This window comes from Stegostoma tigrinum, chromosome 32 (assembly GCF_030684315.1).
Source record: "Stegostoma tigrinum isolate sSteTig4 chromosome 32, sSteTig4.hap1, whole genome shotgun sequence".
Taxonomy (NCBI): domain Eukaryota; kingdom Metazoa; phylum Chordata; class Chondrichthyes; order Orectolobiformes; family Stegostomatidae; genus Stegostoma; species Stegostoma tigrinum.
The window spans coordinates 12509137-12526627 of NC_081385.1; the positions used below are offsets into that span (position 1 = coordinate 12509137).

General features: G+C 44.7%; 1 protein-coding gene across 4 annotated transcripts in view; it reads right to left on the reverse strand.

The window, feature by feature from the left end:
* alg9 (ALG9 alpha-1,2-mannosyltransferase) overlaps positions 1-17491 on the reverse strand; it is a 231169-nt gene that overhangs the window by 157704 nt on the left and 55974 nt on the right. For all 4 annotated transcript variants that reach the window (XM_048562193.2, XM_048562194.2, XM_048562197.2 and 1 more), the window contains exon 10: positions 12425-12579. In XM_048562193.2, coding sequence (XP_048418150.1) covers positions 12425-12579 — 155 coding nt within the window. The remainder of the gene's footprint in view (positions 1-12424; positions 12580-17491) is intronic.

Below are 17491 nucleotides of genomic sequence, written 5' to 3' on the forward strand. Positions count from 1 at the left end.
AACATGACCTCGCTCTTACCCCTATTGACTTTGGCACCAGAGGCCAGTTCAAACTGGCCACAGATGTCCAACAGCCTACTCACCGACCGACGATCGGTGCAGAAGACAGCGACATCATCCATGTACAGGGAGGTCTTGACCTGAAGGCCTCCGCTGCCTGGGATAGTCACGCCCTTCAGGCTCACGTCCTTCCTGATGGAGGCGGCGAAGGGCTCCACACAGCACACGAACAAGGCAGGAGAGAGCGGGAAGCCCTGCCTGACTCCAGATCTAACAGGAAAACTGTCTGATTCCCACCCGTTGATCGAGACTGCGCTAACGATGTTGGCGTAGAGCAGCCGGATCCAATTGCGGATGCCCTCCCCGAACCCCAATTTGGAGAGGACGTCCCTCATGTAAGCATGAGAGACCCTGTCGAAGGCCTTCTCCTGGTCCAGGCTGACGAGGCAGGTGTCCACCCGCCTGTCCTGTACGTAGGCAATCGTATCCCTGATGAGCGCGAGGCTCTCAGCGATCTTCCTGCCCGGCACAGCACAGGTTTGGTCAGGGTGAATCACTGACTCCAGGACAGACCTGACCCGGTTGGCAATGACCTTGGCCAGGATTTTGTAGTCCACGTTCAAAAGTGAAATGGGACGCCAATTCTTAATTTCTTCCCTCTCCCCCTTCCTCTTGTAAATGAGGGTGATGATGCCCTTCCTCATGGACTTGCACATTTCCCCTGCCCGAAGCGCACTATCGTACACCTCCAGCAGGTCCTGGCCGACCAGGCCCCACAGAGCAGAATACAGCTCGACCGGTAAGCCATCACTTCCGGGAGTCCTATTCCTCTGCAAGGACTTGAGGGCTCTGGCCAGCTCGTCCAGGGATATCGGCCGGTCCAGCCACTCCCTCGTGCCGTCGTCTAAGACCTCTGTGATAGACGACAGGAACGACTCAGAGGCTGTGCTGTCCGTGGGCTTCGTGTCGTACAGTCCGGCATAGAAGGATCTGCTGATCCTCAAAACGTCGGGCCGAGACGATGTCACCGAGCCATCGTCCTCCTTCAGCCGGCTAAGCACAGAGCTCTCTTTGTGCACCTTCTGAAAGAAGAAACGCGAGCACGTCTCGTCCTGCTCCACGGAGCGGACCCTGGACCGGAAGATTATCCTGGAGGCCTCCGCGGCGAAGAGCGAGGCTTGCTGGCCCCTCACCTCGCGGAGGTCCTCCGTGACATCGACCCCCATCGACTGCAGAAGGAGCAGGTTCTGCATCCTTTTCTGGAGTCGCGACAGCTTTCCCCGCCTCTCTCTTGCCTTCTGAACACCCTTGAGGACAAAGAACCTCTTGATGTTCTCCTTCACCGTCTCCCACCAGTCGCCTGGAGACTCAAAGAGGGGTTTCACGGTTCTCCAACCGGTGTACTCCCTCTTAAGCTCCTTGACGTTCTCTGGGGTCAACAGAGTCGTGTTGAGCTTCCACGTCCCCTTGCCGGCCAGCTGGTCATCCTGTAAGTGACAGTCAGCCAACAGGAGGCAGTGGTCAGAGAAGAACACCGGCTCGACACCAGTGGATCTGACCGAGAACGTCCGTGACACAAACAGGAAGTCTATCCTTGAGCGGATAGACCCGTCTGGCCGCGACCAGGTGTACCTCTGCTGCGCTCCGTCTGCAGGGGTGCTGAAGACGTCGAGCAGCTTGGCGTCCTTCACCGTGCCCATCAGGAATCTGGACGTGACGTCCAGTTGAATCCCCCCACCCGCTGTCCCCACGCCGGATCTTCCATCTGCATCGATGATGCAGTTGAAGACTCTGCCTAGGATGACCGGCCTGGATGTAGCCAGCAGGGGTGGAAGCCGCTGCAGGACTGCCAACCGCTCACTCTGTACCACTGGGGCGTACACGTTGATCAGCCTCAGGGGAGCGTTCCTGTAGGTGATGTCAGCCACTAGGAGGCGCCCCCCACACCACCTCCTGAACTTGAGAGATGGTGAAGTTGTGCCCCCGCAGCAGAATAGCCAGGCCCGAGGAGCGACAGTCGTTACCCCCCGACCAGATCGAAGGCCCACAGGTCCAGGCGCCGGACCATTTCCCGTACCTGCCGAGGTGCGGTATCCCGCACTCCTGCAGAAACAGGAGGTCCGCCTTGACGGTGGTCAGGGAGGCCAACGTGGACACACATCTCGCGGTTGACTTGACGCTGCGCACATTAATGCTCGCAATTCGTACCACCATTGTGGGCAGTGACCGCAGTACCCTCCCCAAGTCCAAGGTCCAGCCCCTTCATCTGTCCCTTCATGCCCATTGCCCGGGCTAACTGCTGGACGCTCTCTGGGCTCAGGAAACCATCTGTGCTGCCTTCCGGGTGGCATCCCCCCGCCAGGGGTGCGGAGGCAGGAGGGCCCGGCTCCGGATCAGGCTGGGGACGTGCTGTTTCCTCCTTCCCGCCTGGAAGTTCCGGGGGGCCCTCCAGTGCTCCAGCGGCACTTGACTGGGTGTCGGACTGAGCCTCAGGACGCCTCCCATCGCCTGGAAGCGGGGTGCTGCTTTCCTTCCCCCTCGAGACCTTTAGCTTCTGCTTCGGGTGGGCCCTCTCCGAATCCTCCTCGTCAGAGGAGCTCTTATAGCCCCCCTGTAGCTGCCTCTTCCCTCCCGATTGTTGCGGTTCCTGGGCCCGTCGACGCACCTTCCTCCTCACTTTCCGGACTGTTGTCCACTCCCCTGGGTCGCCTGTCGCCGCCTCCATTGGCTCCGGGTTGTCGGGGGGGATCGGAGCCTGCAGGGGTGCTTTGCTGGCCTCGGGCCCATCCTGCAGGGCTGGGCCCTCCTGCACGGCCTGGCCCTCCTGCACATTAGTGGGGTCCTTGCTGGGCCCTGGTGCCTTCCTCTCCTCCGGGGGGGCTGGCCCCGCATTGTCCCTGCCGGCGACCTGGGCGTAGGTGGTACCCCGCCGCGGGCATGCCCTATAGAAGTGGCCCGCTTCCCCGCAAAGGTTGCAGCTTCTCTCTCGTGGGCAATCCTTTGCAAGGTGTCCCTCCTCCCTGCAGTTCCTGCAGATGGTGACTTTGCAGTCGGCCGCCATGTGACCTGACCTACCACAGGCATGGCAGACTTTAGGTTGCCCTGCATAGGTCAGGTAGCCCCTGCTCCCGCCGATCGCGAAGCTGGACGGTGGGTGTGCGACATTCCCATCTGCGCCCATCCTCAGCGTCACCTTGACCTGCCTCTTACTCGTCCAGATGCCAAAGGGGTCCACCATGTCAGTTAGGTCCCCTTCCACCTTCACATACCTTCCGAGGAAGGTCAGGACATCAACTGCTGGCACATGCGGGTTGTACATGTGTACAGTCACCATTCGGCTCCTCTGTGCTGGCATCACAAACAGTGGGACAGCGGTCAATACAGAGAGGGGGCCCTCACCTCCTTTCTCCTTGAAAACCTCCAGGAAGCGCTCGCAAAGCTTGGCACTCCGGAAGGTCACATCATAAAAACCCCCTCCGGGGAAATCCTGCAGGCAGTAAATGTCTGCAGCAGCAAACCCACAACAGTCCAACAGGACCCTCTTCACGAAGAAGGTGCGGTCCACAGGTGCACCTTCATCCACCTTCTTTACGGAAACACGGATGGTGTTCCGGACCCCCTGACCTGGGGCACGAGCACTTGCCGCAGCCATCGTTGCAGGTTGGCTGCTCTCCTGAACCAGCGTTAGGCCGAAGCCAGCATTAAGATCCACTGGTCGCAAGGGTGCACAGCCAACCCGACGTCCTCCTTTCACCTCCAAGACAGCACTCTCGTCCTCTCAGTCCACAAGAGAGTGGGTCTTTATTGTGTTCAAGATGTAAGCTGGTTCACTGAGCTGTAAGGTTTGTCCCCAGATGTTTCGTCACCATTCTAGGTAACATCATCAGTGAGCCTCCGACGAAGCGCTGGTGTTATGTCCCGCTTTCTATTTATCTGGTTAGGTTTCCTTGGGTTGGTGATGTCATTTCCTGCGTTGGTGATGTCATTTCCTGTTTTTTTCTCAGGGGATGGTAGGTTGGCTCCAAATCAATGTGTTTGTTGATGGAGTTCCAGTTGGAATGCCATGCTTCTAGGAATTTCTAGGAATTCCTAGAAGCATGGCATTCCAACCGGAACTCCATCAACAAACACATTGGCTCCAAATCAATCTACCATCCCATGAGAAAAAAAAACAGGAAATGGCATCACCAATGCAGGAAATGACATCACCAACCCAAGGAAACCTAACCAGATAAATAGAAAGCAGGACATAACACCAGCGCTTCGTCGGAGGCTCACTGATGATGTTACCTAGAATGGTGACGAAACGTCTGAAAACTAACCTTCCAGCTCAGCGAGCAAACTCACATCCATAGGATACTATCCTAAGGAACTTAGAGTGGTGGTGACATACTGTTTAAACCATTGGGCTAGTAATTCAGAAGCTCAAGACCCCTAAGTTAATGAGCTGGGGATATGAATTCAAATCCTGTCATGAAATTTGACTTGAGTTAAATGTAAGAGGGCTCTGTAGAGCAGTCTTACATTCCATACCTCTGAGGCAAGAGGCCCAGGTTCAAATCTCACCTGCTCCACGTTCGATTCTACCCTCAGGCAAGTGTCTGTGCGGAGTTTGCATGTTCTCCCCGTGTCTCCAGTGGAGCCTATACTGAGCAAAGCCACAGGTGACACCTGAGAAAGTGTCGTTTCACAGCAATGTCTGCAACCCCGACCATCATTTTGTTGATTATGGAGTTGTCAGTCTTGGACTGACGGACATGGTCAAAAATCACATGACGTCAGGTTATATGACAGGTTTATTTGAAAGCTTTCAGAGCCTCACTCCTCCTTCAGGTGTTAGTGGGAGAGGTAACATCTGACACAGAATTTATAAGCAAAGGATCATAGAATTGATGAGAATGTGTTGAAAAAACATAAGATGGCTATTAAATCTTTAATTAGTTAGAAAGGATCAATATGCAAATTCCAGAATTTCTTTCAAGGCTCTGTTCCGAGCTAACTAAAGGTTTTATCAGTTCGCTCAGTAAGCCAGAGGTGACATCCCAGGTCAGACAATGCATTTTAGGTGTGAGGCCTTGTTTAGAAGCTGGCCGCATATCAACTTGTGGTGAGACTGGTTTCATTGTCTAAGCAGAAATTTATAAAATGCCACATTGTCTGCAAAACGTGTGCTGTTTGAACAAAATAGAATGTATCTGCCATTATAAATCTGCAAATGCAAGTTCACCTCATAGATTTATATGTGTGTGTGCGTGCGTGAGGGAGAGACAGAGTGTGTGTGAGAGTGTTTGTGTGCTTGAGAGAGTGAGTGCAAGTGTGAAGAAGGAGCGAGTCTCCGAAATCTTGTGTCTTCAAATAAACCTGTCGTACTGTAACGTGGTGCTGTGTGATTTTTGATTGTGACCATTGAAAGTGATGGCGCAGTAACTGCCTTAGTTGGATATGGTTGCTTTTGAGGACATACCTGTCCAATCTTCCACATCGCTAGGTAGATTCAGTGTTGCTGGTGAACACAGTTAGAGCCTTTTGCCCTTGCAGAGCCCAGTGCCTTCGGCTGCTTCCTGATATCACAATGGAATGGAATGATTGTCAGAAAAGTGGCATCTGTGATGTTGGGGACCTCAGGAAGAAGTCATTTTGGCTGAAGATGGTTTTAAGTGTTGCAGGCATGCACTCGGGGACTGGGCTCCCTCAACATTGAGGATAGGGACATTTGTGTAGCCTTCACCTCCTGTTATTTGTTTAATTGTCTGCCACTATTCATATCTTGATGTGTCAGGAATATACTGTTACCTGCAGGCTGGAGTCTATATTCTTTTTAGGCAGTCTGTAATTTATTTTCTCATTGATCATTTTGTACTTCTCTTGGGATGCAGTTAAAGTGTCATATTTGTGTAAAATTGCCAAATAACCCGTGACTGATGGATTTATACTGTAGACTGAATTTTACTGGTGCTTTTTGAACAGCACACATTAATCCTCTGCATCATTTAGGAATATGATCCTGATGTTACTAGCGCCACAGGGAGTGCCTCTTAAGGTACATGCACAGAACTCAACTATAATTCCAGGATGGTATCTCTGATCCAGAGAAGCTCTTTCTTACAGTTCTGGTCTTCAACTGTGCTGCTCAACATATAAAATAGGGGCTGAAGCTGCCTCATGACAGCTACCACCCTCCATTTGTAATAAGCAGCCTCAAAGAAAGGCAGGAAGCATTTGGATCTACATAGCATCACTCACCACCTTGCGACAATCCCAAAGTGCCTCTGAGCCATGTGTTTTGTAGATGTATTTTTGAAGGTGGACACTGTTGTAATGTGGGATACACACAGGTAAAGTGCACACAAAGTCTGACAAACTACAGTGTGATTATCTGATTCAGTGCTATTGCTTAAACATTCAATCAGTGCAACAAGGAAATCTCCCTGCTCCTTCACATGGTGACCATAGGATTTTGTACATCCACCTGAGAAAGCAGAACAAGTCTCAGTTCAGTGTTTTTAAAGACTGCATCTCCAACAGTTTAGTGCCCCTCCAGTACTGCACCAGAATGTCAGCCTAGATCTGGTGCTCAAGTCTGAGGCTGGAACTTTTGACTCAAGCAAGTACGCCATGCACAAATCCACCTCAAACACTTCAAAAATGAATTAAATTCTGCAGCTTCATATTAGAAAGTGTAGCAGCAACTCCAGTTACTGTTCTGCTCCAGCTGGCAAGGCCATGGCACAGTAATATATTGTGTTTGACGGTTTATATTAATGATGATTGAAAAAGAAGTCACGCCATTTTGCACAGTGTTATCAAAGTCTTAGCCTTAAATTAGATAACCTATCAACATGCAATAATTTCTTTCCTGAAATTTTATTCATTCCCAAGTTGAAACAGACTGAAGATATTCCAAAATTCAAAACTGCAACATAAAATACTTGCTTTGTCATTTTTAATGTAGTTGACTTAGAAAATACAGGGAACCCAATTTAATAATTAAGACGCTGTCATTTTATTTTGCGTAGGACACTCTCACAATTTATTCAAGTTGTCATTTGATTTAAATACATTTATTTGGGGAGTTTCCCTTTAAAAATTCTTCAAGTGGATCTAGATGTAACCTTTGTTCTGTCTTCTCAGCAACAGAGCACAGTGTATATCTCCAGCATGGAACTGCCTCCAGTTACAGTAAAGCCTGCCCTTAGCAGGGTTTGAAGATAATTTATAAAATAATTGTAGAGGCAAAAACGATGGTCGTGTTTGGACAATCCTGCTGCATCACACACCATCAACAATGACAACATACTTAAACTACTCGGCCTTAGCCACGTCACACACTTCATCTTTAATGGTCAATATACAAACAGATTGATGGTACACCAATGGGATCGCCCATCTCCGGACTCATTGCAGAAGCAGTCATGCAAAGACTAGAGCACACTACCCTCCCCTGCATTCAACCGAAACTGTGGATCCGGTGCCTAGACGACATGTTTGTCGTTATTAGAAGAAGAAAACAACAACCACCTTCTGTTTCTGGTTGTCAAAGTTGAGCGTAAGACCAACAGGGAGTTCTAAACCTCAGTATACAGAAAAGCAACCCACACTGATGAAATCCTCAACTTCTACAGCAACCACCCCAACACCCTCAAACAAAGCTACATTAGGGCACTATTTAAATGGGCCAGGACACACTGCAACATGCCAGAAGTACGCAGGAAAGAGGAAGAGCACCAATACAAAATCTTAGCTATGAACAGATATCCCCACAACTTCATCCGCCTACTGAGTAGACAACAAGAGGACACAGTACACCCTAACACACTGGCCACACTCCCCTACATCAAGAACATACTCGAACTGACGAGACTCCTAAGACAACCAGGAATCATGGTGGCACACAAGCCCACAGCCTACGACAAACACTTACAAGGATTAAGGACTCCATTCCCACAAAATGCAGAACCAACATAGCTTACAAAATACCATGTAATGACTGCCACAAACATTACATCAGACAGACAGGAAGGGAAGTGGCCATCCGAACACACGAACATTGGCTAATAGTAAAATGACACGATGAACTTTCCTTAATATCAGAGAATGACGGCCATCAATTTAAATGGGACAAATTAACCATAGTAGCCCAAGCCAAACATAGACATGCACAGGTATCACTGCAGGCATGGTTCTCAACCCATAATGCAATCAACAAACAGACAGAATTGGACCCCATTTCCAACCTCTACTGAACAAGACCAGAAATGACAACTCACCATAATGGACCGGACAGTATAAATTCAAAGTGGAGTAGAACAATATCACTTCATCGGAGGCCTCACTGACAATGTCACCTAGCATGGTGACAAAACATCTGAACGAAAACAAGCCAGCTTGGTGAGCAAGTCAACAACCTCACTCACAATCCGGGCTACAAAGCTTTACTAAAACTTTAGCATGTTTGCAAGTCTGGTTTATAAATTTGTATTGGACAAGTGAACTATAGGAATTTTCATTTCCATCCTCAGGCATATCACAAACAACCCAGGCAGCATTACAAAACCTAGACCCAGCATTTTGAGTGGGATCGTGGCTCAGTGGTCAGTGCTGCTGCTTCACACCACCAGGGACCCAAGTTCAATTCCAGCCTTGGAAGGCTGTGTGGAGTTTGCACGTTCTCCCCATGTCTGTGTGGGTTTCCTCCAGGAGCTCTGGTTTCTGCCCACAGGATGGGATGCTCTTTTGAGAGTCAGTACAGGCTCGATGGGCCGAATGGTCGTTATCTGCAGCGCAACAATTCTATAAACTATGATTTAAAGATTAGTGGACTCACTTAGTACTAAACAGAGGGATTAAATCACACTCAAGCTCTTGACATGCTCTGGAGTGGTACAACTGAGGGTCTTGTAGTGCAGTGGTAGAAACCTTACCTCTGGGCCAGGAGGTCTGCATTCAAATCTCACCTGCCCCAGATATGTATCAGAACATGTCTGACAGGTTCATTTAAAAAATGTCTACTTGGTAGAGTGGTATATTGATTAGCAATCCAGAAGTCATAAATTCAAACTTCGTTCAGTGAAATTCAATAAATCTGGTAAATTGCGGGATTGTACCAGGAGAATGACAATTGAAAGCCAAATTGTAGTAAAACCTCAACTGGTTTGGTAATCAGCTTCATGGGAATCTATTACGTATTCTAACTCATACAGTCATTAACTGTTAGCCCTGTGCTTCCTGGCTTAAATTGGCCTGAGTTTTAAATTAGCAGCCTGTTTTAAAACTCCTGCATTTGTTTTGGGGAAGTAAGAATATGCAAAAATCAAGAATACCACTGAATTATGTATACTTTGAGACATTTTTCCTGCCCCTCAAACATTTACACATTTTATGGATAGGATTTTTAATAAAAATCATAACTATTTGATAACCATGGAAACCTGAACAATTTCCAATTTACCTAGAATTTTAATTACCACTAAAACAGGAATACTTCCCCTCCACTGCAGCTATATTATAGAACAGTAGGCAAATTGCAGGCAAAAGGTCGCAATAAGATAGTGATGCCAACACCAAAACTCATTAATAGCCTCAGCCAAATGATGTGACATTCTCTAGAATGTGCCATGGAGCAATGGGGAGATGATCTGATGTTCCCTTCACAAGAAACTCCCAATCTCAATCATACATGTGTCATTGTCAAACACTACAGTACACCACAGGATAGAAAGGGAAAAATAAATAATTCTAACAATATTCAAAACAAATAACTAAACAACGACAATTTGGTTTCAACAAGGATTTTTCATTGCTACAAGACCTGAGATGACCCTGTCTCCCAATGGCTCTGCGAATTTTCAGTTGGTTTGTGCAGTTGAACCAGAAATAACTCAGATCAATTTTGTGACTGAGATAACAAGGTGCAGAGTTGGATGAACACAGCAAGCCAAGCAGCATCAGAGGAGCAGGAAGGCTGACATTTCGGGCCTAGTGTTCATCCAGCTCTACACCTTGTTATCTCAGTTTCTTCAGCATCTGCATTCCTACTATCCCTGCCCAGAACATTACCTGAGTCTCTGGATTAACAGTGTAGCAGTAATGCCACTACACCATCACCTTCCCCTTGGACAGGGTACAGGAATGTGGAATCTGATTGATCTGCACATTAGCCGGTATAAACTGCTGCCAGTCTCAGTCTTCAGAAGCTTGTTGGTTCATGTGGCTCAGGTGTTTGTTATCACCTTGAATAGTACCCAAAATTCCAATCCTTATTTGGGTCAGAAGAAAGATAACTTCCTACAGAGGGAGCTTTGAACTGTTGGTTTTCACTGCAAGTTGTAAATCTCAGTTAAGAGGTAAAGTCACCATAGTTCCACTGGACCACAGGACTACTGTCTCATTAGAGGGACTCCACACCTCGGGTGAGGGAAGAGGTTGAATAGGAGAGTGCTTCATGGTCGTCTCAGCTTATGTGGGAATTGAACCCTCAATTTGTCCTTGGTCTACATTGCAAACCAGCCATCCAGCCACCTGAGCTAACCAATTCTCACTCATTAAACAAACTAGTGACACTATAAATGCCTGGATTTAACCAACAGTACGCTGACAACCATTAACGTGCAGGATACTGGTGTGGGCTTTATGAATTAAACAGAGTTGATTATATAGGTTTCATCCACAGTTAATGCATTTGGGTAAGAAGCTCTATGACTTGACTGTTACTCCTCCATAGACAGGGACTAACAATTCAGAGAGTGCAAGTTTGAAACACAACATCGCAGTTTAAAAATTTGAATTCACCTTCAATCCAGAAATGAGAAGTCAGCGTTAATAAAAATGACCATGAACTGTTAGAGATAACAAAGTGTGGAGCTGGATGAACACAGCAGGCCAAGAAAATGAGAATGAGCAAGCAGTGAGTACTGGTGATGGATTGCCAAATTCATTTAAGAAGAATCTTGGCGTGCAATTTTCATGGAAAAATAAAGAGTTATGTCGTGGTAAAGAGAGACAATTTGCCCAAGCTTTACATTTGGCATCGATCAGAACAAACACAAGAATGCCAAATTTCAAATGATCACAACAGTTTATAATACAGAAGGAAAGAGTGGCTATTGTTTGCCAGGTCAACTCCGATTGGCTGAGGTATTGTCACAGAGAAGCCAATGGGGAAGTATATGTTCCCTCAGCTCCTGGGTAATTCAGAGAAGTCGCAATATATTAATGTGATAAATAGGTTCATACATTAAATAGAGTTACATAATAAATAGATGGGAAAAAATACATATATAGGCTGATCCTGGGTTACAAACAGTTTCTGTTTCTGACTACATTTATGAGTAGATTCATACACAAGTGACACCTCTGTACAGGACAATGTAAAATAGCTATTCTTAACCGTGTGCAAATGTTCACATCAGATCCCTAAAATTAATATGGGATCACATCTGTAAGTCAGAGTATCTGTAAGTCAGAAGTTCATAAATCTAGGACTGCCTATATAGAATAAATAGGCTTAGGTAATAAACAGATTTGTCTAATAAATATCACAAAACATTAAAGTAACAGATAGCACAATACATTGATATAACAAACAGATATGTAGTTCAATGCCAATACATAACAGATTAAAATGCCAGAATCCCAAAAAACAAGAGACAGACCAGACACACACACTTATCACGACTAGGAATCATTACCATCTGAGTGCACAGAGAACATCAGTGATTTACATAACCTTACTATCCAGTCCTACTTTGCCCCATTTTTGACATGATAAGAGGATAAAAATAGTCTTCATCCAGGGCAGATATGAAGGTGCCAGCTAGAAGCAGCACCAACAGTAGGCAGAAGTGCAAATGACTCAGGATCCTTGCCTCCAAATGCGACCCAGTGTCCCCTGCAAGGAAACTGGGATGCTAGTTTAAAACAGGTTCGACCTCAGCAATAACATACCTCCTGTTCCACAGTAAACTACCTTTAATGTGCAGGGTCATGTGGAAAACGCCCTCTTAGGTGCTGGAGCATTCATTTTGCAACATGATTGTTTGTAGTCATACAGTCATTCAGCACCGAAACAGACCTTTTGATCCAACCAGTCCATGCCAAACATAATCCCAAACTAAGTTAGTCCCACCTACCTGCTCCTGGCCCACATCCCTCCAAATCTTTTCTATTCATGTATTTATCCAACTGTCTCTTAAACGTTACAACTGTACCCACATCAACACTTCCTCAGGAAGTTTATTCCACATACAAACCACACTGTGTTAAAAAAAAAATTGCCCCTCAGAGAACTAAAGGGGTTGTGATAAAGCAAACAGGAGAGTAAACATTTGTCTTAAAAACATCAAACGTTCTCATGGAAATAACTTCTTTATGGTAGATTCTTCAAAGGGTAGAGAGAAACTAGACCCAGTTCAAGCCAAACACTCACCTGTAAAGCAGACAGGGCTACTGCCCCACAGAGGCAGAAGAGAGGGTAGATTGGAAATAAGAAACGCTCCTCTTTGTGAGGTTGAGTGAAGAATATCAGAATCCAGATATACATGGGTGAAAGGGTCAGCCAATAGGGACGGCCAAGGTTGTGCACTGTAACAAGAAAAACAGTCAACAATCTGACAACAACAAAATGGGACAATGTCAGACACAGCAACAGGCAGGAACCATTGACAGGTGAATACAAGATAACAAAGTGTGAAGCTGGATGAACACAGCAGGCCAAACAGCATCTCAGGAGCACTGCTTGGCCTGCTGTGTTCATCCAGCTTCATACTTTACTATCTTGGATTCTCCAGGATCTGCAGTTCCCATTATCTCATTGACAGGTGAAAATGGTTTTCCCAGCAGAAAGCTTTTTAAGGTAGTTTCACGCAACAATCTTCCAGTTTTACACAAAGTTGCAGTCCTACCTCATTGTAAGACATAAGGCATACGCCCCAGAGCAACTTTTTGCATAACTAGCTTTTTGAATAAGGTGGTAGAAAGTAACTGAAAAATACAATTCATCTGACATGCGTTAATGCCAATCATAATGTTTTGTCCAATCTTCGCAAGGTGTTACATTGTTTTATTAACAGTTACACAGTGTGGGTTCCAGGATTACATTGTACTTTTATAACGTACTCAATTTTACATTCTTTCCTAATTGGAATTTCTCTCAATTAGCATATATTATCTATCTTACTGAAATAATACTGCAGCAAGCAAGCAGTCAATCAATGGGGCAGACTCCATTGATACATTCAAGTACAAGTTAGATAGATTTCTTTCAACAAATCACACTTTGGAATACAACATCTGAGTAATTTGAGACATCAGATGTGGCAATTGTAGAATGACTGGGAGGAACAAACATCAATTGAGGCTTGCTTGATAACACTCTGGCCTCTGTGTTGCAAGGAGCCAGATTCAAGACCAATTCCAAGACTTCTGCAGAAAAAAAATCAATGTTGACACACAGTTGCAATACTGAGAGCGAGCTGCATTGTCAGTGCCATTTTTAGGATAAGACATTAACCCGCTTGCCCTCACACGTGGACACGAAAGATCCCATTGTCTGTACCAACCCTATTTCTCAATCTCCTTTATGTCGATATTGGTGAGGGGATTGTGGAGGCCATGGAGTTCAAAGCATGAGGAGCTTGAGGGACTAACAGTCTTTAATACAAGCTGGAAAAATTCCCAGGCAACCAAGCTGGGCCATCTATCCAGCCCGTCTCTGCATTCAAATACCTCCAAGGCTGCATTTGAACTGCTTCCGTAATCAGTGGCATTGACTCAATCTCTCTCCCCTCCCTGATCCCATGGACAAAAATAAGGAAGCTTTCCGACTCAAGCTTCTTGCCATGTTTAGAAAAATCTGGCTCATGATGCACATCGCCTGCTCTTTTATTCAACAAAGTGTCTCATAAAATGGGCCAGAATGACCACCAGATGGCTCATTTCCACTGCCATTTTAAGCACTTTTTAAATTGATTCATGGAATGTGATGGTCTGTCATGGTGGGATTTGAACAGATGTCTGACAGTGTTAGCCTGAGCCTCTGGATTATTAGTCCAGTGACATCACATCCCTGGCATTGTCTACCCCCTCTTGCTTATCAAGACAGGTTTCTGGATCAGTAAAATGATATGGCTGGTGAACCTATGGAGTAAATCTAAGGAAAGAACAGAACACACGTATTGGAACTCAGTGCAATATAGTTAACTTCAAGCTGACATTAAAAAGACAAGTTAATTATGAAATGATTCAAGCTGAAGCCACTCTACAGTTCGAACTCATAACACAGATTGAAAAATAATTTCAACATTTTAACCTTATACAGAAGGAAAACAAACAACCACCTAACAGTTGAGAGTGCTCTTGGATTTACATTGATGGATCTAGTTTACAGCTTGTAAAGAGGTCACTTTGGAACAGACAACTACATAAGTAGCAATTTACTAAATGTCAGGAAGGTGAAGTTGCCTTTGAAAGGATGAAGCCAGGCATTATGCAGCACTTTACTGACAGAGTGTAGGCAATGTACCCATTAGCTTCCAGTGCTGCTTAATATCAAAGCCCTCTTTAAGACCTCCAAGTACATGTGAAAGGATCAGAATAAAATCACGACACTGTCAGAATTGGTTATTCTTTGGTCATCTCGGGGAAACTAGAACTCTTTGCACCGCAAGTAAAATTACTTGAATACTGCTTACAATTTTCATCTCCTTATGTTAGGAGGGGTATACTTGCTTCAGAGTATATCAGAGAAGGCTCTGCTTGTTGATGCCTGAAATGAAGTATTTGTCTTATGAAGAGAAGCTGAGCAGGTTGGATGGAGATGAGAAGAACAAAAATTGGTGTTATTGAGTTTCAGGAGAGTCAATAAGTTGGATGATGAGAGGATGTTGCTTCCTTCTAGGTGAATCTGGAATTGGAGGCCTTGTTTTAGGATAAAGGTTCTCAACTAAACAAAAAGATGAAGATGATTTTCTTCTCTCAGAAGGTTAGGAGTCTTTGGAATTCACTAACCCGAGACCTGCACCTTTAACATACTCAACAATGCTCTGCCAATTATTCAGTGTGGTTCTTTTTTATCTAAGGGTTGGAATGAATTCATGTTGCTTCACCAAGAGTGTTTTGAATCTTTGGAATCCTCAAACCCAGACATTGTGGGGATGTTCAGTCATCGAATACATTCAAGACAGAAATCGATTGATTTAAGGAAACAAGCAGGCAATAAATGAGATTGCAATAGGACATGTGGGACAGAAACAGGCCATTTATCCCCAAGAATCTCATGCTGGTGGTTGTATTCCACTCAAGTCTCCTCTCATCTTTCATTTAAATCTCCCAGTGTAATTTAATTATATTTTCTATTTCCTTCATCTGTATATCTCATTCTCCTTTAAAAGTATCAATTTTATTGGTATCAACAATCAATTAGGAAGAGGATTAGCCATGTTCATGAGGGGATATTTAGCCTACTCTTGCCCTAATGCCCATGTTCTTACATTTGCCAATTTGTACTGAACTATTCACAGCATTAATTTAGCAAATAGTTTCTTTATTTGCATGTTAAATTTACATTTGATATCACACACCAAATCAAAGCAAGATCCATAGAACCCGATTTTGTGTAGACCCACAACGGGTGATGTAACATGTCAGTATTTTGAAGCCAAGGAATGAAAAAAAGAAATATTTTCTGCAGTTAAATACAATGACTTGTCAACACTGAGAATTATTCATACATTTTCCAATCCCCACACTTATAGATAACTTTTCAGATTTTTTTTTGAGTAAGTGCATTTTCAATCATTTAAAGATTGCTCTGCTAAGCGGAATCTGTGAACCTACTCCAGATGGGATGTGCTAAAATAATCCAACTACATAAGGGTATATATAAACCAATAGTGCTCTCTAGTGGCTTTCCCTTATGGAAATCATATTTTTAAATCCTTCTCTTTGTCTTGTTACGAACAGTATAAATAAAAGTCAATGGAGGCAACAGGAATTTAAAGGAAGTAATCTCCATTTCAAATTGATTAGTAAACACTCTTAGCTTGGGGAATGGATAGATCAGATGTCCAGCATACATTTTAGCTTTTTATTGGAAATCTTATTTAAGCAGCAAGCATCTTTGGTTGTTTGCAATAGGTACAGTACAGACTATACTCAGACAGCTCATGCTGTAAGACCCAAAACAAAACATCCACTGTTAAACTGAGTCTGTAAGAGGATGGTATTTGCTGAATAATCTCAAGCATGCACTAACAACTGATTTAAGATAATCACTCAAAAACTTGTACTGTGGCTCATGTACACATGCTAGAAGTGACATTCATTCATACGAAAGGACCCAGTCATGGCAAACAAAAGAAATGTGTTCAATTCAATCCTTGTGCTTCTTTGAATTTCCAACAACCTGGCGAGCCTATAGTACTCCAAGTGAGCTTCCTTTATATGAAAGCTTTGACAATGAAACACAAATGTTTGTAGCACAGAGAGAGACTGGCTGGCTTGTCACAGCTTGTGGCATCAGTAGGTGCTACTTTAAAATGGGAGGGATGAGTATGGGCATCTGATATCCAGACCCCTTTCCTAATCTTATGTTTGCATTTATACCTCCCAGCAAAGAGGACTATTAGGCTAGCTGTAAAACCATGACTGTTTTCACCTCTCTCTCAGCAAGGGAAAGCAATCAATTGTGGCACCTTCAATACTAGCTGCTCCAAACTAAATCATGACATCGTTCTTTACAGAATCATAGAAGTATTACAGTGCAAATCAAGGCCATTCATCCCATCATTTTCTCACCAGCTCTCCAAATGAGGCATTTTGCTTTGTCCCAGTCTCCTGCCTTCTCCATGTAACCTTGAACATTCTTCCTTTTCAAATATCCAATTCCCTTCTGAATGCCATGAACGAGCATGTTAATTTTTAGAGACAGTTAATTTTAATCAGTTGATATCACTGCATTTGGTTTTTATTATTTCCTAACTGTGTAAGCTTTTAAGCATGAAGAGGGTAGAAGCTAAATCCAGTTCCTTTCCTCTAGACCTCCTTCTACACTCATCTAATTAGTAGATGAGCCCAAGAAACACTCCTCACCCACATTTAAACACCACTTCATCCTGTGAATTACTCAGACAAACAAGACGATCAACAGGTGGGAAGGTTTTATTCTTGTCCAGACAGGCCCAACAAAAAAAAACTGTTGGCAAAGTAACCATAAAGGTCATCATCCTTCCTGAAATCAGGAACAGAACGGGGAAGAAAAGTAAAAGACATTTCTGATGGATGATGGAGGAGTATTATTCATAGAAACACAGAAAATAGCAACAGGAGTAGGCCATTTGGCCCTTTGAGCCTGCTCTGCTATTCAATATGACTATGGCTGATCATCCAACTCAGTCCACTGTTCCCTCTGTCATCCCATGTCCTTTGATTCCTTTAGCCTTAGGAACAATATTTAACTCCTCCTTGAAAACAAAGTTTCACTTGAGTTTTCGTAAAT